General features: G+C 43.6%; 1 protein-coding gene across 1 annotated transcript in view; it reads left to right on the top strand.

The window, feature by feature from the left end:
* The window catches only part of srek1 (splicing regulatory glutamine/lysine-rich protein 1), a 97163-nt gene that overhangs the window by 60326 nt on the left and 12177 nt on the right, over nt 1-24660 (top strand). Inside the window, exon 8 of the mRNA XM_085981669.1 lies at nt 6756-6884. Coding sequence (XP_085837795.1) covers nt 6756-6884 — 129 coding nt within the window. The remainder of the gene's footprint in view (nt 1-6755; nt 6885-24660) is intronic.

The raw sequence follows: 24660 nt of genomic DNA on the forward strand, positions 1-24660 counted from the left end.
CTGATTTGAAAAGATACAACATTTGTTGACCAAGCATTGACAGTTCTATCTGAATTGACTGTACACTCATAAATACTGTGCTATAATTTCCCGAGGGGGAGAAACAAAAATGCAGTTGTAAGAGATTTTATAAAAGAGTAAAGTTTAATAGAATTCTTGTTGCTTAAACCCTTGGCATGGGCATTGACTTTAGTTTCTGAAAGCATTAATAATTTTGTAAAGTGATTCAGCACAAATGTTTATTGGCATTTTTCGTGGAGCTATGCACTGGGTTCAAATTCCTCCTGATCAACATCCATGAGTTGAAAGGATGCTGATCAGCATTGAACACTGACGCTGGCCACTGATACAGTAGTTCTCTGGTGAGTTTAGAGTTGTGGAATGCGATTGGGATTGCGAAAATATAAATTTCAAATAAATATCAGATGAAGAGTTTTCAATTTTTTTTATCATAGATCACCTGAGCTGATCCCTGAACAGCCAGGGTTCAATTTAATCAGATCTTGCACTGTTTAAATAGTTGGACATCATTCATCCTAAACACTTATTTTCATGTTTTGATTCATTCTGAGATAAAGGCATAGCATTATTACATATTACACATTCTGATGAGTCCATAATAAATGTAATCATCTTGTGTCCGACATTCAGCATATAAAAAGCAGTTTCTATTATTTTCATAGCGCTTGTTTCATATTCTTTCGTTAGGCTGAATGGTTTACATGGGGAAGCACTGGGCCAGGTCTAAAGCAAGCAGAGTGCTGGGCTGGGCTGGGCTGGGTGGGGTTGGGAAATTGCATACTTGCATCTGACTAGTCCCTGGTTACCGTGTAACCATATATTATCTTATGAATGCTTCCTCCTACTGTAACCCTTTTTAGTTCTTAAGTCTTTGTGCCAATTTGAGCAGGTAGACTAATCTAATCCAAATAGATTCCCTCCTGAAAAAGTGATTGCTGTGATGAATTTCAGAACTGCTGTCTATATCATTTTGGTTTTTAGTATCATCTCAGTAGACTTTTTAATATTTATGACATTAAAGAAACATCCCTTCCTGGTCCCTGTGCAAAACTTGAATATTATATTTAATGAATACTGCCTAATATTTCTCATTGACTGTTCTGTGATGAACCCTGAATGAAGGTTTGCATTTAACAAAAATAAAAAAGTTAAAAATCTGTTTTGTACAGCATACCTCTAATTGGTAAATAATAAATTAGCCTGCCATTTTGTGGTATTTTCTTTCCCCTAACTGCAGCTGGAAGTAACTTGCTGAAACATGATACTCAGTGAGTACGATGGCGTTATGCAGGCTACCTCCATGAACTCAGAATGGCTGATCTGATGATACATGTGAGAGAAATTACAGGTTTTTGCTTGTCTTTTTTTTCAAGATCTTGAATTAGCCACAGTAAGAGTGACATAACTGAACTGTTTGAAACTTACTTCCAAATTCCTTTGATAGTCATTTTAGTGTCTAAGCTTTTAAAATGGGCTTAAAATAAAAAAGAAGTTAGAGAGAAAATATAGAAGAGTCTGGTACAAGCAGGTAAAATAAATAACTGAAATACATTTGTAAATATTAATGAACAGTTTATAGAGAAGTTTCAATAGCAAGCCATTGAATATGGAATTTGTCCCACAAAATTATTGCTATTGATTGAATGTTATAGGAGTGAGTATGAATGAAGATGCTCAGATGTTTGTGAAATGTGAGGATTCCTAGGCTGCAAGGTGCATGGAAGTGTCATTTGGAGATTGACTGACTAGGTTTGAATAGTGGAGATGAAGGTTTTGATGGAGGTTGTGGAGTTTGCCTGCATGTCTTCAGAGGGTTAAGGAGATTTTTTTTAAAAGCTGTCTCTTGGGTGACTGGATGAGTAGGGTGGACTCCACGGTGAGATGGATTGTGCATTTTCTGTACACGGGTAAGGTTGATGGTAAAAATGGTCTCTCTGTCTGTTTCTCTCTCTGCTTTCTTATATTTCCTTAGCAATGAGCACCAAATATTTCACGTATATTGAGTATGCGCTGCTAAAAGCTGGGATAAATTCCATTTTCAATGACTTACTAACAAATATTTTGTTTAAACCACATTTATGTTATAAAGATGTGAAATAGGAAAAAAATACTATTATCACTTTATTTTGTTTGGTGGTTATTGTAAATGTAAATACTGCCCATGTCTTTATGTGAAACCAATTTTATCTCTAAGATTTGATTTGCTATTTTGAAAATCCTGTTTATCGGGATTAACGTTAGAGATTTTAGGGACATCACAATGAAGAAGGCCCAGTGGTACATTTGATTTCTTTCTTCTGGAATAACAACCTTCCTGCCTACCTGTTAGAGCATTTAGCTGTTCCTTAAATTAATCCAGTATCCTACCCTCAACCAACCTTCCTAACAACCCAGCCAGCTGTTGAGCAACCTCTGTGTAAACAATTACTTTCTGTCTGTGTATTCAACTCTGTCCTAAACATCTCCTTCACAAACCTGAACTGGTGGTTTCTTGTTCTGGTGTATAAAAATAGTGATTTGGGTTCACTTTTCTCAATCCTGTTAAGTATTTTCTTATTATTTGTTCTTGAGGTGTGGGAGACTCTGTTAAGACAGCATTTATTGCCCGTCTCTAGTTGCCATGAGGGCATTAAGAGTCAGTATCATAGTATGGGACTGAGGTCATGTAGGCCAGATCATGTAAGGTTGATAAGTTCCAGTCTCTGAAGGACACTAGTGAACTAGTTGGATATTTAACTCCGTTTCATAACTTAGTGGGATTTGAACTCACAACCTATGAGTTGCTAATCAGTACCATAACTACGAGGCTACCATACCCATATCGGGTTCATTCTGAAACATCTATTTTTGAGCTGAAGAGCTCTGGCTTATCAAGGCATTTGTCCTAGCTTATCTGCCTGACATTGAGATAAGCCCCATTGCTTGCCTTTGCATTGTCTCTAGGGCTTGGATGGTCCCTTATGTCATGGAGACCAAAAATGCATTCAGTACACTGGCAGTGGCCACACCTGGAGCACTGAGTACTCTTCTGGTCACCACAACAGCTTCGGCATCACTTCTGAGGGGTTTAAACTCAACTGATTTAGCAATATAACACAGCATCGCATTTGCTTTTTTTCCACCTCATACTGTTTGGATATGGTGATCAATGAGTCTAGTAATGCCCCTGATTTCTTTCAACTTCTCCCATGGCAAGTTCTACTGTACCGTGATTAGTAACACCTGTAATACCTCAACTGCAGTTGCACTTAGTTTACATTTCAAAGAATTTTGATTATTGTAACTGTAAAAAAGTTATTTCATTTGTACAGGTTTCTTATATCATGGGTGTTGTGGGCAGAATTGTTAAGATAAAAGAGTCTTTGTAACTAGCAGTAAAGGCTAATTCTTTTATCTGATCATTTTCAAAAGTTAGAAGATTTTTGAGTAAAAAAAACCAGACTAGATCGTCCTGAAAATATGTTGACCTATTGAAATTGTGATACACTGTTATGGAAGTATACATGATATTCATTTACAAAAGCTATATATTTATGTTCTCTTTTCTTGCCTGCCCCCCTCCAGGCTACATGTAGGCATCTTTACGTGACGACTCCAATAGTCTGCCTATGAACACTAACTTGGCAATTATGACATTAAGCAGGACAAATTAACCACTTTACTAGATTTTAAATAACGATCATAAGTGCCTGACCTAGTTTCAGTTGAAAATGGAGGCATCATATTTGAAGGTCCTAACAAAATGTTAGGTGATGGGGTTGTGAAGAATCAGTGGAGAGAGTCCTGTACTCCTTAATTCCTGATCTCAGCCATACTGCTATTATGACCAGATGTTGCCTGTCTGTTTTTCCCTCCCTCCCCTGGTTGATGAGTGGGAGGAAAGTTTGTAAGGACTCTCGTGGTTGGGCTGCTGTGTGGCACATTGTTGCTGAAATTTTAACATTGGCAGAGGCATGGATGGAGTTCGCTCATTGAAGGAGCATGACGCAGTGAATGCTAAATACTACTAACTTCAGTAACTAGAAAACTTAGGTTTTCACTAAATTTGATCGTTCTGAACCTTTTCAAAGGGAATTCTCAATAAATTTGTTTTTTAAAAAAAGGGTATACTAGAAATTGACACTGTTGAATTGCGTGTCTATTCTGCGCTGGAAAAATGGTTACAACTGTTCTGAAGATTTTTACTAAACTTAATAATGGGCTTTTATTCAATTCCTTGAACCGTGATACAGTTCTTAGTGAGTCTGAAACCATGCATACATTTATGTATTGATTTGTGACCTTAATAAATTAAAGTCCTCGTCGGATTTCAGCAACACCGTATATGCATTCTTCTTGTAAGATACTGATTATGTTTTTAATTTGCTGGGAGCTTACTGCTTGGATGTTAAATCACTTAAATATGGTAAATTTGCAGCATGCAAAAATGTCGGCTTAACATTAGCCAAAATATGTTTTTAAATTAGCTTATAAATATTTAAATAATTTAATCCTAAACAGTGCAGTTGAAACATTTATATTCACATGCTTTTTAAAAATGGCTTTGTTGATGATGTGATTTGAGTCCACAGTTTGTGATTTTCACACCTACCTGTCAATTCATTTTTAGGGTTGCTCACATTTCTACCGGTAAATATTGTAAGGCTTCACTCCCATTGTGGAGCCCTCCTCAATGGGATTGCAAATCCAACAATCCTTTATCAGCAGGAGCATTGTGATTTGGGAAGGCTGATCTGCTTGTCAGATTCTCCAGTTCATGCTCCCATTAAGTGAGGCCCTGCACCAGGAGTGGAGTCTTAAAAAATTTACTAGTCTTCATTTTTTTTCTGCCAATGGGCAATAGGTTCCTTTCTAAATTTTGGCAGTGCTCTAGACAATTTTGTTTCTTTGTGACATTAAAAGGTGGTCTGTTTTTTCACTCTTCATCTGGTGATCATGACAGAAAAGACAATTACACCACTCATATAGTGCAACAGTAGACCTCAATCTCGGTCTTCGATAATGAAACTTTGCTTTACCGGCACAGCACATCTCTTTCTCACAATACCTATCCTTTCATACCATCAAACTGCAGCAAATTATGAGTGCAAGGAAATGTATGCAGGCTGACCCTGAGATGAGTTTCCGACCCCATATTTACTCCATCACCAAGACCGCCTACTTCCACCTCTGTAACATCGCCCATCTCTGCCCCTGCCTCGGCTCATCTGCTGCTGAAACCCTCATCTGTTACCTCTAGACTTGACTATTCCAATGTTCTCCTGGACGGCCTCCCGTCTTCCACCCTCCATAAACTTGAGCTCGTCCAAAACTCTGCTGCCCGTCTCCTAACTCACACCAAGTCCCATTCACCTATCACCCCTATGCTTACTGACCTTCATTGGATACCAGTCCAGCAATGCCTCGATTTAAAAATTCTCATCCTTGTTTTCAAATCCTGGCCTCGCCCCTCCCTGTTTCCGTAACCTCCTCCAACCCTACAACCCTCCTAGATTTCTGTGCTCCTCCAATTCTGGCCTCTTGCTCATTCCCGATTGTCATCGTTCCACCATTGGTGGCCGTGCCTTCAGCTGCCTAGGCCCTAAGCTCTGGAATTCCCTCCCTAAATCGTTCCGCCTCTCTGCCTCTCTCCTTTAAAACGCTCGGTAAAACCTACCTCTTCGACCAAGTTTTTGGTCACCTGTCCTAATATATTCTTATGGGGCTCGGTGTTAAATTTTGTTTGATAACACTCTGTGAAGCACAGTGGGACATTTTACTATGTTAAAGACGCTATATAAATGCAAGTTGTTGTTGTTCTTGAATGCTTATTGGATATGCAGTTGCTTCCCTTCATTTTTGCAGCCCTGTCCTCCTTTTCTGCTCATCAAATCCAATCCATGTCATCCATTGGCTGTTCTGTCGTAAGGTACAATGTGAAGAGAAAAATTATCATCATGCTTATTGAGCTGTTCTTGCTGAGAGTCTGCAGTGTAAACTGGGTCACCCCATTTATTCAATCTGAACATTACATTCTGAATTAGGGTATAGCATTAGACAGTCTCCTCCAATTTTCTTTCATGAAGATGCTAATTCACGCTGGGCTATAAGATACAGTATCTCACCAAACTGCTCATTCTTCAAGTGTAAGCCTAAACAATGAATGTCAGCAGCGTATTCGACTCTGGGGAGGACATTACAGCCAATTCCTATCCTTATCCAATATCCAAGTACGCATTTTCCAGCAGGGGTTATTGACAGCAGCTGGGAGCCAGAATTATGGCTGATATTTCCTCTTTCCAGTCCAGAAGCACTGAGGTTTGTTGTGGGACTCTACAACCAGCTGAAATATTAAACCCCTAGTCAGCATCACTTAGTGGACGCTTGCATGCCATATGTCGGAGTTGGACTCCAGGTAACTGGACATTGTGACATACCATGCCACCTATTATATTGTTCTATGTGCAGTGGGGGGGGGGGGTTCTTTTTATAGCTCTCTATTTAGTGATCACTGGAATGCAGAAAATTATTGTACTTGGTTGTTTCTTTACAAACAGATTTTTAAAAAGCTGGAATTTTCAGACAAAAGTACTTCTTTAAAAGAAAAATTGGGTTTTGTTTTACTTTGAAGTAATTATACGGCTAGTTACCAATATTTTCTGTGTTTTTTAAAAGCGCTACATGTATTTAATTTTTGAACCTCTTTGTAATTGTGTTGTCACAAAAAATCCTTTATTCCCGGCTTTATTCTTCAGATGCTCCAGGAGTAGGTCGCAACAAAGATCTCCCTCGAGACACAAAGACGGGCGTGATTCTAAGAGTCCTCATACAAAGCGTTCACGATCAAAAGACAGGCGCCGATCAAAAAGTTGTTCCCAATCGAGGTAAACTTCCATTATGGTTTAAAATTTAAGGAGGCAAAATTCCAACTTGTTCTTTCCTGGACTTTAAATTGATATTGCTGGGTTTAGTGCCCAAACAGCACCTGAAAAATGTGTCCTATGCATACTGTCAGCAAGATCAGCTCAATGAGCATGATAATAGGTGCTAATGCTTTGCTCCTGTCTCGCACCTGAATAGCATTGCAGCTGAATTTCTTGTATGGTTTTTCAGGTGGTTCCACCTGACTTCGCCTGAAGAGGGTGCACCAATGTAAATTGCGTGCAAATGAGTGTTAAGAGACTGTGTACTTATATTTCCCACTCTAGCAGTTCATGGACAAACTGCTCCCAAAACAAAACTGGCGCGATACCTTCGAGAGCTGCCATTTTGATGCTATCTATCTTTAAAAAGCCTGGCATTGTTAAGAATGGTCTTCATTTTTTTTTTAATTAAAAATAGTTTTGCTTCCTGAGTACTTGTTGCAGAATGCTGTTAGTTCTTTATACTTAATGCCAACCTTCCACTTTTGAGGTATGGCTTCTTTGGAGGATGTCGAAGGGAACAACCATAAGCTCCCTTGACAACTTCTGAAGTCATTAGCCTGGACTTCTCCTGAGCCACTGACAACTATTTTCCTACCACAAAATAGGAATCCCTCCACCCCTTAACTGCAGAACTGCTTCATACCACCTGGAATGAAGCAAGAAGACTCACAGTTAATTTAACCCTCTCCGACTATTCCCACACCTTCAGCCTTCATATCCACATGTGTTCCACCTCTTATTTGGCACAGTGGCGCAGTCCTCATCAGTTCCCTGTAAGGCAGACTATAGGTCTGCATCTGGACTGCTGCTTGGGGTTCTGCTGCTATTCCAGCCATGACAAAGCAGCACAACCTCATTCACAGGGAACGGAACCTTTAAGTGAACATGAAGACTACCAATACACAGTCCGTGTGGTCTTCACACTGAGGACACCCTGCATCGTGTTGTGTGGCACTACCACCATGCTAAATGGATAGCATTGGAACAGACCTAGCAGCTCAAAACTGGGCATCCTGAGGTGCTGTGGGCCATCAACAGCAATAGAATTTTATTCCACCACAATCTGTAACCTCATGGCCCGTCCATCACTCTACCATTACCATCAACCTAGTTCAATGAGGAGTGTAGAAGAGTCCAGGAGCAGCACCCGGCAACAACTAGCGGGAGGAGGAAGCTCCATGAACATCCCCATCCTCTGATCAATTTGCAACCATCTTCAGCCAGAAGTGCCGGGTGGATGATCCATCTCAGCCTCCTCCTGCGGTCCCTATCATCACAGAAACCTGTCTTCAGCCAATTTGATGTCAAGAAACGGCTGAATGCACTGGATACAGCAAAAGCAACGGGCCCCGACAACATCCCGGCTGTCGTGCTGAAGACTTGTGCACCAAAAAAAGCCGCACCTCTAGCCAAGCTGTTCCAGTACAGCTACAACACTGGCATTTACCTGATGATGTGGAAAATTTCCCAGGTATGTCCTGTCCACAAAAAGCATGACAAATCCAATCCGGCCAATTACCACCCCATCAGTCTACTTTCAATCATCAGCAAAGTGATGGAAGGTGTCGTTGACTGTGCTATCAAGTGGCATTTACTCACCAATAAGCTGCTCATCGATGCTCAGTTTGGATTCCGCCAGGATCACTCTGCTCCTGACCTCATTACAACCGTGGTCCAAACATGGACAAAAGAGCTGAATTCCAGAGGTGAGGTGAGAGTGACTGCACTTGACATCAAGGCAGCATTTGACCAAGTGTGGCATCAAGGAGCCCTAGTAAAATTGAAGTCAATGGGAATCGGGGAAAACTCTCCTGTGGCTTGAGTCATACCTGGCATAAAGGAAGATGGTTGTGGTTGTTGGAGGCCAATCATTTCAGCCCCAGGACATCACTGCAGGAGTTCCTCAGGGCAGTGTCCCAGGCCCAACCATCTTCAGCTGCTTCATCAATGACCTTCCCTCCATCATAGGGTGAGAAGTGGGGATGTTCACTGATGACTGCAATGTTCAGTTCCATTTGCAGCTCCTCAGATAATGAAGCAGTCTGTGCCCGCCGTGCAGCAAGACCTGGATGAAATTCAGGCTTGTGCTGATAATGCTAGAGTCCATTATAAAGGATGTAATAGCAGAGCACTTGGAAAAAAGTGACCGGATCGGACAAAGTCAACATAGCTTTACAAAAGGTAAATCATGCTTGACTAATCTACTGGAATTTTTTGAGGATGTAACTGGTAAAATAGATAAGGGAGAACCAGTGGATGTGATGTATTTGGATTTTCAAAAGGCTTTCGATAAGGTCCCGCATAAGAGATTAGCGTGTAAAATTAAGGTACATGGGATTGGGGGCAAGGTATTGACTTGGATAGAGAACTGGTTGGCAGACAGAAAGCAAAGAGTTGGAATAAACGGCTCTTTTTCCGAGTGGCAGGCAGTGACTAGTGGGGTACCGCAGGGATCGGTCCTTGGACCCCAGCTATTCACAATATATTTTAATGATCTGGTCAAGGGAACTAGATGTAATATCTCCAAGTTTGCAGACGACACAAAGCTGGGTGGGCGTGTGTGCTATGAGGAGGATGCCGAGAAACTCCAGGATGATTTGGACAGTTGGGTGATTGGGCAGAAGCATGGCAGTGGCAATATAACGTGGATAAATGCGAGGTTATCCACTTTGGTGTCAAAAACAGGAAGGCAGATTATTATCTAAATGGCAATAGATTGGGAAAGGGGAAGTGCAACGAGACCTGGGCGTCCTTGCACACCAGTCGTTGAAAGTAAGCATGCAGGTGCAGCAGGCGGTTAAGAAGGCAAATGGTATGTTGGCCTTCGTAGCGAGAGGGTTTGAGTACAGGAACAAGGGTGTCTTGGTGAGGCCACACCTTGAGTATTGTGTGCAGTTTTGGTAGCCTTATCTGAGGAAGGATGTTTTTGCCATGGAAGGAGTGCAGCGAAGATTCACCAGACTGATACCTGGGATGGCAGGAATGACGTATGAGGAGAGATTGGATCGATTGGGCTTGTACTCGCTGGAGTTTAGTAGAATGAGAGGGGATCTCATCGAAACTTATAAAATTCTAACAGGACTAGACAGACTAGATGCTGGAAGGATGTTCCCGATGGTCGGGGAGTCCAGAACCAGGGGTCACAGTCTAAGGATAAGGGGTAAGCCATTTAGGACAGAGATGAGGAGGAATTTCTTCACCCAGAGAGTGGTGAACCTGTGGAATTCTCTGCCAAAGAAGGCAGTAGAGGCCAATTCATTAAATATATTCAAGAAGGAGTTGGATATATTTCTTGAGGCTAAAGGGATCAAGGGATATGGGGAGAAGGCAGGAACAGGGTACTGAATTTGGATGATCAGCCATGATCTGATTGAATGGCGGAGCAGGCTCAAGCCGCCAAATGGCCTACTCCTGCTCCTATCTTCTATGTTTCTATGATAAATGGCAAGTAACATTCGTGCCACACAAGTGCCAGGCAATGATCATCTCCAACAAGAGAGAGTCTAACCACCACTAGACATTCAACGACATTACCATCGCCAAATCCCCCCGAATCTTGTTATTTGAGGAGTTGTGAATGGCGCTGAACACTGTGCAGTCATCAGCGAACATCCCTATTTCTGACCTTATGATGGAGGGAAGGTCATTGATGAAGCAGCTGAAGATGGTTGGGCCTAGGACACTGCCCTGAGGAACTCCTGCAGCGATGTCCTGGGGCTATGATGATTGACCTTCAACCACCACTGCCATCTTTCTTTGTGCTAGGTATGACTCCAGCCAGTGGAGCGTTTTCCCCTCGATTCCCATTGACTTCAGTTTTACTAAGGCTCCTTGATGTCAAGGTCAGTCACTCTCACCTCGCCTCTGGAATTCAGCTCCTTTGTCCATGTTTGGACCAAGGCTGTAATAAGGTCAGGAGCCGAGTGGTCTTGGCAGAACCTAAACTGGGCATCAGTGAGCAGGTTTTTGGTGAGTAAGTGCCGCTTGATAGCACTGTCGATGACACCTTCCATCACTTTGCTGATGATTGAGAGTAGACTGATGGGGCGGTAATTGGCCAGGTTGGATTTGTCCTGCTTTTTGTGGACAGGACATATCTGGGCAGTTTTCCACATTGTTGGATAGATACCAGTGTTGTAGCTATACTGGAACAGCTTGGCTAGAGGCGCGGTAGTTCTGGAGCACAAGTCTTCAACACGATAGCCGGGATGTTATCGGGGCCCATAGTCTTTGCTGTATCCAGTGCGCTCAGCCATTTTTTGATATCATATGGAGTGAATCGAATTGGCTGAAGACTGGCTTCTGTGATAGTGGGGACCTCAGGAGTAGGCCGATATGGATCATCCACTCGGCACTTCTGGCTGAAGATGGTTGCAAACGCTTCAGCCTTGTCTTTTGCACTCACGTGCTGGGCTCCACCATCATTGAGGATGGTGATATTCATGGAGCCTCCTAGTCCCATTAGTTGTTTAATGGTCCACCACAGTCACGACTGGATGTAGCAGGACTGCAGAGCTTTGATCTGATCCGTTGATTGTAGGATCACTTAGCCCTGTCTATAGCATGCGACTTCCGCTTTTTAGCATGCATGCGTTGCAGCTTCCCTAGGTTGGCACCTCATTTTTAGGTACGTCTGGTGCTGCTCCTGGCATGCTTTTCTACACTCCTTATTGAACTAGGGTTGGTTCCCTGGCTTGGTGGTAATGGTAGAGTGAGGGATATGCCGGGCCATGAGGTTACAGATTGTAGTGGAATACAATTCTACTGCTGCTGATGGCCCACAGCGCCTCATGGATGCCCAGTTTTGAGCTGCTAGATTTATTCTGAATCTATCCCATTTAGCACGGTGGCAGTGCCACACAACACGATGGAGGGTGTCCTCAGTGTGAAGACAGGACTTCGTCTCCACAATGACTGTGCGTTGCTCACTGCTTCCAATACTGTCATGGACAGATGCATCTGCGACAGGTAGATTGGTGAGGACGAGGTCAAGTAGGTTTTTCCCTCGTGTTGGTTCTCACACCACCTGTCGGAGGCCCACACTGGCAGTTATGTCCTTCAGGACTCGGCCAGCTCGGTCAGTCGTGGCGCTACCGAGCCACTCTTGGTGATGAACATTGAAGTCCCCCACCCAGAGTACATTCTGTGCCTTTGCTACTTTCAGTGCTTTTTCCAGGTGGTGTTCAACATGGAGCAGTACTGATTCAGCAGCTGAGGGAGGGCGGTAGGTGCTAATCAGCAGAAGGTTTCATTGCCCATGCTTGACCTGAAGCCATGAGACTTCATGGGGTCCTGAGTCAAGGGTGAGGACTCCCAGGGCCACTCCTTCCCGACTGTATACCACTGTGCCACCACCCCTGGTGGGTCTGTCCTGCCGGTGGGACAGGCATACCCAGGGATGGTGATAGGAGGAGTCTGGGACATTGGCTGAAAGATATGATTCTGTGAGTATGACTATGTCAGGCTGTTGCTTGACTAGTCTGAGGGACAGCTCTCCCAGTTTTGGCACAAGTTCCCAGATGTTGGTGAGGAGGACTTTGCAGGGTTGACTGGGCTGGGTGTGCCGTTGCCGTGTCTGTAGCCGAGGTCGATGCCGGGTGGTCCGTCCGGTTTCATTTTTATTATGTTTGGTAGCGGTTAGTTATAACTGAGTGACCTTCTAGACCATTTCAGAGGGCAGTTAAGAGTCAACCACATTGCTGTGGGTCTGGAGTCACACATAGGCCAGACCGGGTAAGGACAGCAGATTTCCTTCCCAAAAGGACATTAGTGAACCAGATGGGTTTTTATGACAATCCGATAGTTTCATGGTTACATAAGAACATAAGAAATAGGAGCAGGAGTAGGCCAATCGGCCCCTCGAGCCTGCTCTGCCATTCAATAAGATCATGGCTGATCTGATCCTAACCGCCAATCTACTATCACAGAACTATCTCCTGAATCTAACAGAATTAGACACATGAAATAGGAGCAGGATCAGGCTACACGGCCCCTGGGCCCGCTCCGCTACCCACAGGGCCATGACCGATCCGAACCAAGACTCATGTCCAAATTCCTGCCCGCTCCCCGTAACCCTTAATTCCCTTTACTTCTAGGAAACTGTCTATTTCTGTTTTAAATTTATGTAATGATGTAGCTTCTACAGCTTTTTGGGGCAGCATATTCCATGGACCTACCACCCTCTGAGTGAAGTAGTTCCTCCTCATCTCAGTTTTGAAAGAGCAGCCCCTTATTCTAAGACTATGCCCCCTAGTTCTAGTTTCATCCATCATCGGGAACATCCACCCGATCCAACCCCTTCACAATCTTATATGTTTCAATAAGATCGCCTCTCATTCTTCTGAACTCCAATGAGTAGAGTCCCAATCTACTCAACCTCTCCTCATATGTCCATCCCCTCATCCCCGGGATTAACCGAGTGAACCTTCTTTGTACTGACTCGAGAGCAAGTATGTCCTTTCTTAAGCATGGACACCAAAACTGTACGCAGTATTCCAGGTGCGGTCTCACCAATACCTTGTACAACTGAAGCAATACCTCCCTATTTTTATATTCTATCCCCCTAGCAATGAAAGCCAACATTCCATTGGCCTTCTTAATCACTTGCTGCACCTGCATACTAACCTTTTGAGTTTCGTGCACCAGGACCCCCAGATCCCTTTGTACTTCAGTACTTTCCAGTTTCTTGCCATTAAGATAATAACTTGCTCTACGATTTTTCCTGCCAAAGTGCATAACCTCACACTTTCCAGTATTGTATTCCATCTGCCAAATCTCTGCCCACTTACTTAGCCTGTCTATGTCCCCTTGCAGGTTTTTTATGTCCTCCTCACTCACTACTTTCCCTCCCATCTTAGTATCATCTGCAAACTTTGATATGTTACACTCGGTCCCCTCCTCCAAATCGTTAATATAGATTGTAAAGAGTTGGGGACCCAGCACTGACCCCTGCGGAACACCACTAGTTACTGATTGCCAGTCTGAGAATGAACCATTTATCCCAACTCTCTGCCTTCTGTTAGATAGCCAATCCTCTATCCATGCCAGAATATTACCCCCAATCCCGTGATTTTTTTTATCTTAAGCAATAATCTTTTGTGTAGCACCTTGTCAAATGCCTTTTGGAAGTCTAAATACACCCTATATGTTACTTCCTCAAAGAACTCCAGCAAATTTGTCAAACATGACTTCCCCTTCATAAAACCATGCTGACTTTGTTCTATTAAATTATGATTATCCAAATGTCCTATTACTGTCTCCTTAATAATGGACTCCAAAATTTTACCTACCACAGATGTTAGGCTAACCGGTCTATAGTTGCCAGCCTTCTGTCGACTGCCCTTTTTAAATAAGGGTGTTACATTAGCAGTTTTCCAGTCTGCCGGGACCTTTGCCGAGTCCAGGGAGTTTTGGAAAATTATTACCAATGCATCCACAATCCCTACCGTCACTTCCCTCAAGACCCTAGGATGTAAGCCATCAGGTCCAGGTGATTTATCTGCCTTGAGTCCCATTATTTTACCGAGTACCACTTCCTTAGTGATTTTGATCGTGTTTAGCTCCTCCCCCCCCCTTTAGCCCCCTGTTTGTCCAGTGTTGGGATATTCTTAGTGTCTTCTACTGTAAAGACTGATATAAAATATTCATTCAGTGTTTTTGCCATCTCCATATTTCCCACCATTAATTTCCCGGTCTCATCCTCTAAGGGACCAACATTTACTTTAGCCACCCTTTTTCTTTTTATATAACTATAAAAACTCTTACTATCTGTTTTTATATTTTTTGCTAATTTACTGTCATAATCTATCTTCCCTTTCTTAATCAATCTTTTTGTTATTTTTTGCTGTCTTTTAAAGTTTTCCCAATCCTCTATCCTCCCACTAGATTTGGCTACCTTATATGCCCTTGTTTTTAGTCGAATACTATCCTTAATTTCTTTACTTAGCCACGGATGGCTGTCTTTTCTTTTACACCCTTTTCTTCTCAGTGGAATATATTTTTTTTGGAAGTTGTAAAATAACTCCTTAAATGTACACCACTGATCATGTATCGTCTTACCCTTTAATCTATTTTCCCAATCCACTCTACTCAATTCCGCTCTCATACCTTCATAGTCTCCTTTATTCAAGCTTAGCACGCTTGTTTGAGATCCAACCTTCTCACCCTCAAATTGAATATGGAATTCAACCATGTTATGGTCACTCATTCCAAGGGGATCCTTTACTAGGACATTTTTAATTAATCCTGTCTCATTACACAGGATCAGATCTAATGTTGCTTGCCCCCTGGTCGGTTCAGTTACATACTGCTCAAGAAACCCATCCCTAATACACTCAATGAACTCATCCTTAAGGCAGCCCTGCCCAATTTGATTTGTCCAATTAATATGATAGTTAAAATCCCCCATAATTATAGATGTTCCCTTATTACAAGCCTCAACTATTTCCTGATTGATACTCCGTCCAACAGAGTTGCCACTGTTCGGAGGCCTATAGACGACGCCCACTAGTGTTTTTTTCCCCTTATTATTCCTTACCTCCACCCAAACTGTTTCATTATCCTGATCTTTTGACCCAATATAATTTCTCTGTATTACAGTGATTCCTTCCTTTATTAACATAGCCACCCCACCTCCCCTTCCTTCCTGCCTGTCCTTCCTGATCGTTAAATAACCTGGTATGTTTAATTCCCAGGCATTGTCACCCTGCAGCCATGTTTCTGTAATGGCCACAAGATCATACCCATATGTAGTTATTTGTGCCATTAACTCGTCTCTTTTGTTACGAATGCTACGTGCATTCAGATAGAGAACTTTCAAAGATGTTTTGTGACACCTAGTTCCTGCTTTTGCCCTTTTTATTACTCCATACCTTCTGCCCCTTCCTGACACGCTCTGGTTTTTAATTTCCCCACTGCTACCTAAGTCTATGACCTTCTCTGTTGTCATTTTTATTATTTGCTCTCTAGGAACCTCCCCCCCCCACTAGTTAGTTTAAAGCCCTCTCTACAGCCCTAGTTATATGATCCGCCAGGACTCTAGTCCCAGCACTGGCCAAGTGAAGCCCGTCCCAACGGAACAGCTCCCTCCTGCCCCAGTACTGGTGCCAGTGTCCCAGGAAGCAAAACCCATTTCTCCCACACCAGTCTTTGAGCCACGCATTTAACCCTCTAATTTTATTTGTCCTAGCCAAATTCGCTCGTGGCTCAGGTAATAATCCAGAGATTATTACCCTTGTGGTTCTGCTTTTTAATTTGGCCCCTAGCTGCTCAAACTCCCTCAGCAGAACCTCCTTCCTTGTCCTATCTATGTCGTTGGTACCAACATGGACCACGACAACTGGATCCTCCCCCTCCCACTCCAAGTTTCTCTCCAGTCCAGAGGAGATGTCCTTAACCCTGGCACCGGGCAGGCAACACAGCCTTCGGGACTCTCGCTCTCGGCTGCAAAGAACTCTTATCTATCCCCCTAACGATACTATCCCCTACCACTACAACATTTCTTTTAACTCCCCCCACTTGAATGGCCCCCCCGCTCCACGGTGCTGTGGCCAGGTTGCTCATCCTCCCCGCAGTCCCTGTTCCCATCCTCGCAGGGAGTAAGAGCCTCGAACCTGTTGGACAAGTGCAAGGGCTGCGGCTCCTCCAACACTACCTCCTGGATCCCCGTACCTGCCTCACTTCTAGTCACACCATCCTGACCCTAGCCACGGACTACATCTGAATTAATTAATCTAATTGGTGTGAATACCTCGTGATACACAGAGTCCAGGTAACTCTCCCCCTCCCTGATGTGTCTCAGTGTTTGAAGCTCGGACTCCAGCTCTTCAACACGGAGCCGGAATTCCTCGAGCAGCCAACACTTACTGCAAATGTGATCACCGTGAGCATCAATGGTGTCCACCAGCTCCCACATATTGCAGCAGCAACACATCACCTGTTCTCCCATTCTATGTAATTAATTAAATTTATTAATATTACTCTTAAATACCCTCTGCCCCGATTCTAGATGGTGAATATCACACCTTATAGAAACTATAAACCAAAGAGATTTAAGCTTAAAAAGGGAGAAATACTTACCAACCAATCACTTACCCGCTTTCTGGTGACGTCACACTTGGATTACTTTTTACCTCTCTCCTTCCCTCCGAGTTCCCAGACCGGAGACTGATTACCATTACTGATACTAGCTTTTTATTCCAGATTTATTTAATTAACTGAATTTAAATTCCCCAGCTGCCATGGTGGGATTTGAACTCACGTCTCTAGATCATTAGTCCAGTAACACAACCACTACGCTACCGTTCTCATTATAAATTCCTGGTGAAGATGACTTATTGATTAAAAATAAAAACAAAGTGCTGGAAATACACAGCAGGTCAAACAGCATCTGCAAAGAAGTTTTGACATTTTAGATGAATGAATTATCAGAACTCATTAATTAATCTACTTTAGATTGTGTCGTTTTCTAAATCCAGCAGGTGGAGCCCACTGTTAAAGATTATTGACACAACTGCGGCAATTTCCTATGTTTATATTCAGTTGGACACCCAGAAAATCTGAGCAATAAGAATACTAATTTCTTTCACTTTTAAGGTGATTGCCATTTAATGAGAGAAAATATAATGGAAAGGGCTTTGGTAACTCACCAATTTTGCATAATTTTATCGAAATGAAGTATTGGAAATATCTAATTTTGTTTCTGAAAGCCTGGGTCAGAACTAAGTTAGATGATTTGATTGAATAAGACAACTTCAATTCCTATCATATTACGTGAAACAAATAACGTATGATTCCAGATACTTATTTTCCTAGTTTTAAATGCCACATACCCTTTTTTTAAGGAAAAGATTTTTTCTCTTTGAGGTCAGTAGAATCCTGGTCGTTAGCATATTTTTCTAGGAGTTCAAGACTTTTTTTTCTGTCCAATAATTTCTCCTATTCTGAAGGTGTCGCTCCTTGTTTGGGTATAGTTCCATGGGTAGCATCACCCTCTGGAACTAGATCCAAATGGTCTTTATCTGTGAGTCTTCGCAGTAAGTGTTAGCAGGTTTATACTATAATGGAGGCATCACGTGTAACCCGATCTTGTCCCACATTTGCTGGATAGTGATCAGAAGCAGGAACGCTTACCAATTTTTGTTTAACCCCTGTCTAACTCAGGGATGCCAAGGCTAATTGTAGTGCCCCAGCTGAGATCAGCACAGACCAGGGACCTTGTCGGTCTGTTTGGCTTAACTATTGACTGGATAAACTCAGGAGCTCCTGACACCATGAAAAGTACAAAGCTAGGTACAATTACAGGAGGCTATGGTCCCATGAACACAACATTCAACTTACTCTTGAATGATTCCAAAGTTACTTTCTTCTGATACTAAACTGAGAAGATCATGGAGATAAGTACAAACATATAGAAAAATAGGAGCAGGAGTAGGCCATTCGACCCTTCAAGCCTGCTCCGCCATTCACTATGATCATGGCTGATCCTCTATCTCAATACCATATTCCCGCTCTCTCCCCATACCCTTTGATGCCTTTTATGTCTAGAAATCTATCTACTTCTTAAATAACTTCAGTGACTTGGCCTCCACAGCCTTCTGTGGTAGAGAATTCCATTGGTTCACCACCCTCTGAGTGAAGAAATTTCTCCTAATTTCAGTCCTAAATGTCCTACCCTCGTTCTAGACCCCCCAGCCAGGGAAAACATCCTGCCTGCATCTAGTCTGTCTAGCCCTGTCAGAATTTTATACGTTTCAATGAGATCCCCTCTCATTCTAAACTCTAGTGAATACAGGCCTAAGTCGACCCAATCTCTCCTCATACGACAATCCTGCCATCCCAGGAATCAGTCTGGTGAACCTTCTCTGCACTTCCTCTATGGCAAGTATATCCTTTCTTAGGTAAGGAGACCAAAACTGCACACAGTACTCCAGGTGTGGTCTCACTAAGGCCCTGTATAACTGTAGTAAGACATCCTTGCTCCTGTACTCAAATCCTCTTGCAATGAAGGCCAACATACCATTTGCCTTCCTAACTGCTTGCTGCAGCTGTATGTTTGCTTTCAGTGACTGGTGTACAAGGACACCCAGGTTCCTTTGTACATCAACATTTCCCAATCTATCACCATTTAAATAATACTCTACCTTTCTGTTTTTCCTACTGAAGTGGATAACTTCACATTTATCCATGTTATACTGCATCTGCCATGTATTTGCCCACTCACTCAACTTGTCTAAATTGCCTTGAAGCCTCTTTGCATCCTCCTCACAACTCACAATCCCACCTAGTTTGGTGTCATCAGCAAACTTGGAAATATTACATCTGGTTCCCTCATCCAAATCATTGAGATATATATTGTGAACAGCTGGGGCCCAAGCACCGATCCCTGCGGTACCACACTAGTCACCGCCTGCCACCCCGAAAAAGACCCATTTATTCCTACTCTGTTTCCTGTCTGTTAACCAACTTTCAATCCATGCCAGTATATTACCCCAATCACATGTGCTTTAATTTTGCACACTAACCTCTTACATAGAAACATAGAAGATAGGAGCAGGAGTAGGCCATTCGGCCCCTCGAGCCTGCTCTGCCATTCAATGAGATCATGGCTGATCATCCAAATTCAGTACCCTGTCCCTGCCTTCTCCCCATATCCCTTGATCCCTTTAGCCTTAAGAAATATATCCAACTCTTTCTTGAATATATTTAATGAACTGGCCTCCACCGCCCTCTGGCAGAGAATTCCACAGGTTCACCACTCTCTGGGTGAAGAAATTCCTCCTCATTTCAGTCCTAAATGGCTTACCCCTTATCCTTAGACTATGACCCCAGGTTCTGGACTCCCCGGCCATCAGAAACATCCTTCCTGCATCTAGTCTGTCCAGGCCTGACAGAATTTTATAGGTTTCGATGAGATCCCCTCTCAATCTTCTAAACTCCAGTGAGTATAAGCCCAATCGACACAATCTCTCCTCATACGTCATTCCTGCCATCCCAGGTATCAGCCTGGTGAATCTTCGCTGCACTCCTTCCATGGCAAGAACGTCCTTCCTCAGGTAAGGCGACCAAAACTGCACACAATACTCAAGGTGCGGTCTCACCAAGGCCCTGTACAACTGCAGCAAGACATCCTTGTTCTTGTACTCGAACCCTCTTGCTACGAAGGCCAACATACCATTTGCCTTCTTAACCGCCTGCTGCACCTGCATGCTTACCTTCAGCGACTGGTGCACAAGAACACCCAGGTCTCTTTGCACTTCCCCTTCTCCCAATCTATTGCCATTCAAATAATAATCTGCCTTCCTGTTTTTGCCACCAAAGTGGATAACCTCACATTTATCCACATTATAGTGCATTTGCCATGTTTCTGCCCAATCACCCAACCTGTCCAAATCGTACTGGAGTTTCACGACATCCTCCTCACAGCATACCCTCCCACCCAGCTTTGTGTTGTCTGCAAATTTGGAGATATTACATCCAATTCCCTCGTCCAGATCATTAATCTATATTGTGAACAGCTGGGGTCCTAGGACCGATCCTTGCGGTACCTCACTAGTCACTGCCTGCCACTCGGAAAACGACCCGTTTATTCCAACTCTTTGCTTTCTGTCCGCCAACCAGTTCTCTATCCAAGTCAATACCTTGCCCCCAATCCCATGTGCCTTAATTTTGCACGCTAATCTCTTATGCGGGACCTTATCGAAAGCCTTCTGAAAGTCCAAATACACCACATCCACTGGTTCTCCCTTATCTATTTTACCAGTTACATCCTCAAAAAATTCCAGTAGATTAGTCAAGCATGATTTACCTTTTGTGAGACTTTAACAAAGGCCTTCTGAAAATCCAAATACACCACATCCACTGGTTCTCTCTTATCTATTCTACCAGTTACATCCTCAAAAAACTCCAGTAGGTTTGTCAAACACAATTTCCCTTTCATAAATCCATGTTGACTTTGTCTAATCCCGTTGATATTTTCTAAGTGTCCTGTTATCACATCCTTTATAATAGACTCTAGCATTTTCCCTGCTACTGATTTTAGGCTAACCGGTCTGTAGTTCCCTGTTTTCTCTCACTTTTTTAAATAGTGGGGTTACATTTGCCACCCTCCAATCTGCAGGAACTGTTCCATAATCTATAGAATTTTGGAAGATGACAACCAATGCATCCACTATTTCCATGGCTACCTCTTTAAGAACATAAGAAAAAGGAGCAGGAATAGGCCACTCGGCCCCTCGAGCCTGCTCCGCCATTCTATAAGATCATGGCTGATCTTGGGCTCAAAGCCACTTCCCTGCCCGCTCCCCATAACCCTTCACTCCCTTATCTTGCAAAAATCTGACTACAGGAAACTTTGTGCTATCCGGCACCGACGGGACCGAGCTGTTGCTGTCCCATCAAAACTGCCGGACAAACCAGCGCTAATGTTGAAACATACGGAGATTTTGAGCTCCGTATCTGGCAACAAACCCTGTTGCAGCAACAGCTTCTAAACAGTCGGCCGTACCTTGCAAGCATCCCTGTAGCTTAGCAACAGCTTCAGCGAGACCTTGCAGAGCCTGACTGGTGTAAAAAAAAAAAGCAACGAAAAGAAAAAAAACCTAACGAAACGGCTCCTGATTTTTGCCGGTGGCTCGAGCATTCCGGACAGTTAACCTCCGGATAAACCAAAGTTTCCTGTATCTCCACCTTAAATATATTTAATGACCGAGCCTCCACGGCTCTCTGGGGCAGAGAATTCCACAGATATACGACCATCTGAGAGAAAAAATTCCTCCTCGTCTCAGTTTTAAAAGGGCGACCCTTTATTCTGAAACTATGCCCCCGAGTTCCAGATTTCCTCACGAGAGGAAACATCCTCTCTGCATCTACCTTATCACGCCCCCTCAGTATCTTATATATTTCAATAAGATCACCTCTCATCCTCCTAAATTCCAATGAGTATAGACTCAACCTTTCTTCATAAGTAAACCCCCTCATCTCTGGAATTAACCTAGTGAATCGTCTCTGAACTGCTTCCGATGCAAGTATATCTTTCCTTAAATAAGAAGACCAAAACTGTACTCACCAATACCCTGTACAGTTGTAGCAGGACTTCCCTGCTTGTTTACTCCAGCCCCCTTGCAATAAAAGCCAACATTCTATTTGCCTTTTTGATTACTTGCTGTACCTGCATGCTAACGTTTTGTGTTTCATGCATAAGGACTCCCAGGTCCCTCTGAACTGTAGCATTTTGTAATCTCTCTCCGTTTAAATAATAATTTGCTTTTCTATTTTTCCTGCCAAAGTGGATAACCTCGCACTTTCCCACATTATACTCCATCTGCCAAATGTTTGCCCACTCACTTAGCCTGTCTATATCTCTTTGCAGATTCTTTGGGGGAGAAATTGGGTGAGTAGCGCCACCTGTTAGCGCCTAAAGAGGCAGTCAGTGGCTGTAGCGCCACTGGCTGCGTCTGCGGCGATATTCAGTAGGGGCGCTAATGGTGGCGTTAGGCATTAGCGCTGCGCCGCCACCGATGACGTCATCGGTGTGCGCAGCGCCCCATTCGTGCCCCGTTCGCGATATTTGGTAGCGAACGCCGCAGTTGCGCCGCTCGCTACCCGCGTCCGGTTCACGGGGACTTACTGTGCCAGCAGCGGCGCAAGTTAAGGTGGAGGTGCGGGGCGGCCGCTTTTTCGGCGGCCGCCTGCCAGCACCTCCGTCCCCGGCCTCCTAACCACCTCCCCCCCCCCCGCGGCATTGCCGGCTGTACCCCGAGAGCCCGGCACTTCTCCTTGGTGCCGGGCTCATTTGCCGGCACTCGCGATCGGGGATCGCGCTGTTGCAGGCACCTCCCCCTTAACAGTGGGAGGAAGGCCTGCAGTACCGCAGCGTGCCGTGCCGCAGCATGTGGCGCTGCGGCACGTTGCGCTGCGATAATCAGTTTCAGCGCCCTAAGAGGGACGCGGCGCGCCTCGAGCCTCGCCCCGTGTCCCTCGAGGGGCACTGAAACTGAATTTCTGGCGATCGGTATCACTCCGATTGCTGCGCTAAATCCTGCGCTCCGCCGACTTTTGCGCCACTTTGGCGCCCCAACCCAATTTCTAGGCCTTTGAGTCATCTGCACAACTTGCTTTCCCACCCATCTTTGTATCATCTGCAAACTTGGCTACATTACACTCGGTCCCTTCATCCAAGTCATTAATGTAAATTGTTAATAGTTGAGGCCCCAGCACCGATCCCTGTGGCACCCCACTAGTTACCGTTTGCCAACCGGAAAATGACCCATTTATCCCGACTCTCTGCTTTCTGTTAGCTAATTTTCTATCCATGCTAATATATTACCCCCAACTTCGTGAGCTCTTATCTTATGCAGTAACCTTTTTATGTGGCACCTTATCGAATGCCTTCTGGAAATTCAAATACACCACATCCACTGGCTCACCTTTGTCTACCCTGCTCGTTACATCCTCAAAGAACTCCATCAAATTTGTTAAACATGATTTCCCTTTCATAAAACCATGCTGACTCTGCTTGACTGCATTATGATTTTCCAAATGCCCTGCTACTGCTTCCTTAATGAGGGACTCCAGCATTTTCCCAACGACATATGTTAGGCTAACTGGTGTATAGTTTCCTGCTTTCTGACTCCCTCCTTTCTTAAATAGGGGTGTTACATTTGCGGTTTTCCTATCCGCTGGGACCTCTCCAGAGTCCAGGGAATTTTGGTATATGGCAACTAATGCATCCACTTCTTTTAAGACCCTGGGATGCAGGCCATCTGGTCCAGGGGACTTGTTAGTACTTTGGGATGCAGATTATCAGGCCCTGGGGATTTATCAGCTTTCAGTCCCATTAATTTCTCCAGCACTATTTTTTTTACTAATAGTAATTTCCTTTAATTCCTCCTTCTCACTAGACCCTTGGTTCCCTAGCAATTCTGGGAAGTTATTAGTTATTTGTGTCCTCTTCCGTGAAGACAGGACCAAAGTATTTGTTTAATTGCTCCGCCATTTCCTTGTTCCCCGTTATAAATTGTCCTGTTTCTGATTGTAAGGGACCTACATTTGTCTTTACTAATCTTTTTCTTTTTACATACTTGTAGAAGCTTTTACAGTCCGCTTTTATGTTCTTTGCAAGTTTACTCTCCTACTCTATCTTTCCTCTATTAATCAATATCTCTGTCCTTTTTTGCTGAATTCCAAATCTGCTTCCAATCCTCAGGCTTGCTACTTTTTCTGGCAACTTTATATGACTCCTCTTTGGATCTAATACTATCCTTATATGAAAAAGTATGGGAAAAGATCTCTGGTCCATCAAGCCTGTTCCATCCAGACATGCAGCAGCCTCATGCACCATTGACCACCCCGCCCCTAATCACCTGGAAGAGGCAGAAAAATAGAAAATACCTTAGGATAATTTAGGGAAATGCTTCTGTGATCCCGAAAGCAATCAAGCAAGCTCCAGGAGACTCGTAACTTGTCAATCTCCTATATTTCCAGTCAGCCCACAAACTACCTAATTATAACTTGAAATATCCTACTCTCTCAGGAAATTGTCCAGCTCCCTTTAGAAGGACTACAAGGAATCCATACTCATCACACCGGCAATCTGCTCCAGGGGTCAATGACTTTTTTGTGAAAGGAAATACTTCCTAACGTCTAACCTAACTCTGCTTACCTATTTTATAACCATGCCCCCTAGTTCCCCCATTTCTACCTATCCCAAAAATCTGGATAGAATCTAATCCCTTCA

This window comes from Somniosus microcephalus, chromosome 1 (assembly GCF_052327205.1).
Source record: "Somniosus microcephalus isolate GS21.2 chromosome 1, FLI_Smic_1.0, whole genome shotgun sequence".
Taxonomy (NCBI): Eukaryota; Metazoa; Chordata; class Chondrichthyes; order Squaliformes; family Somniosidae; genus Somniosus; species Somniosus microcephalus.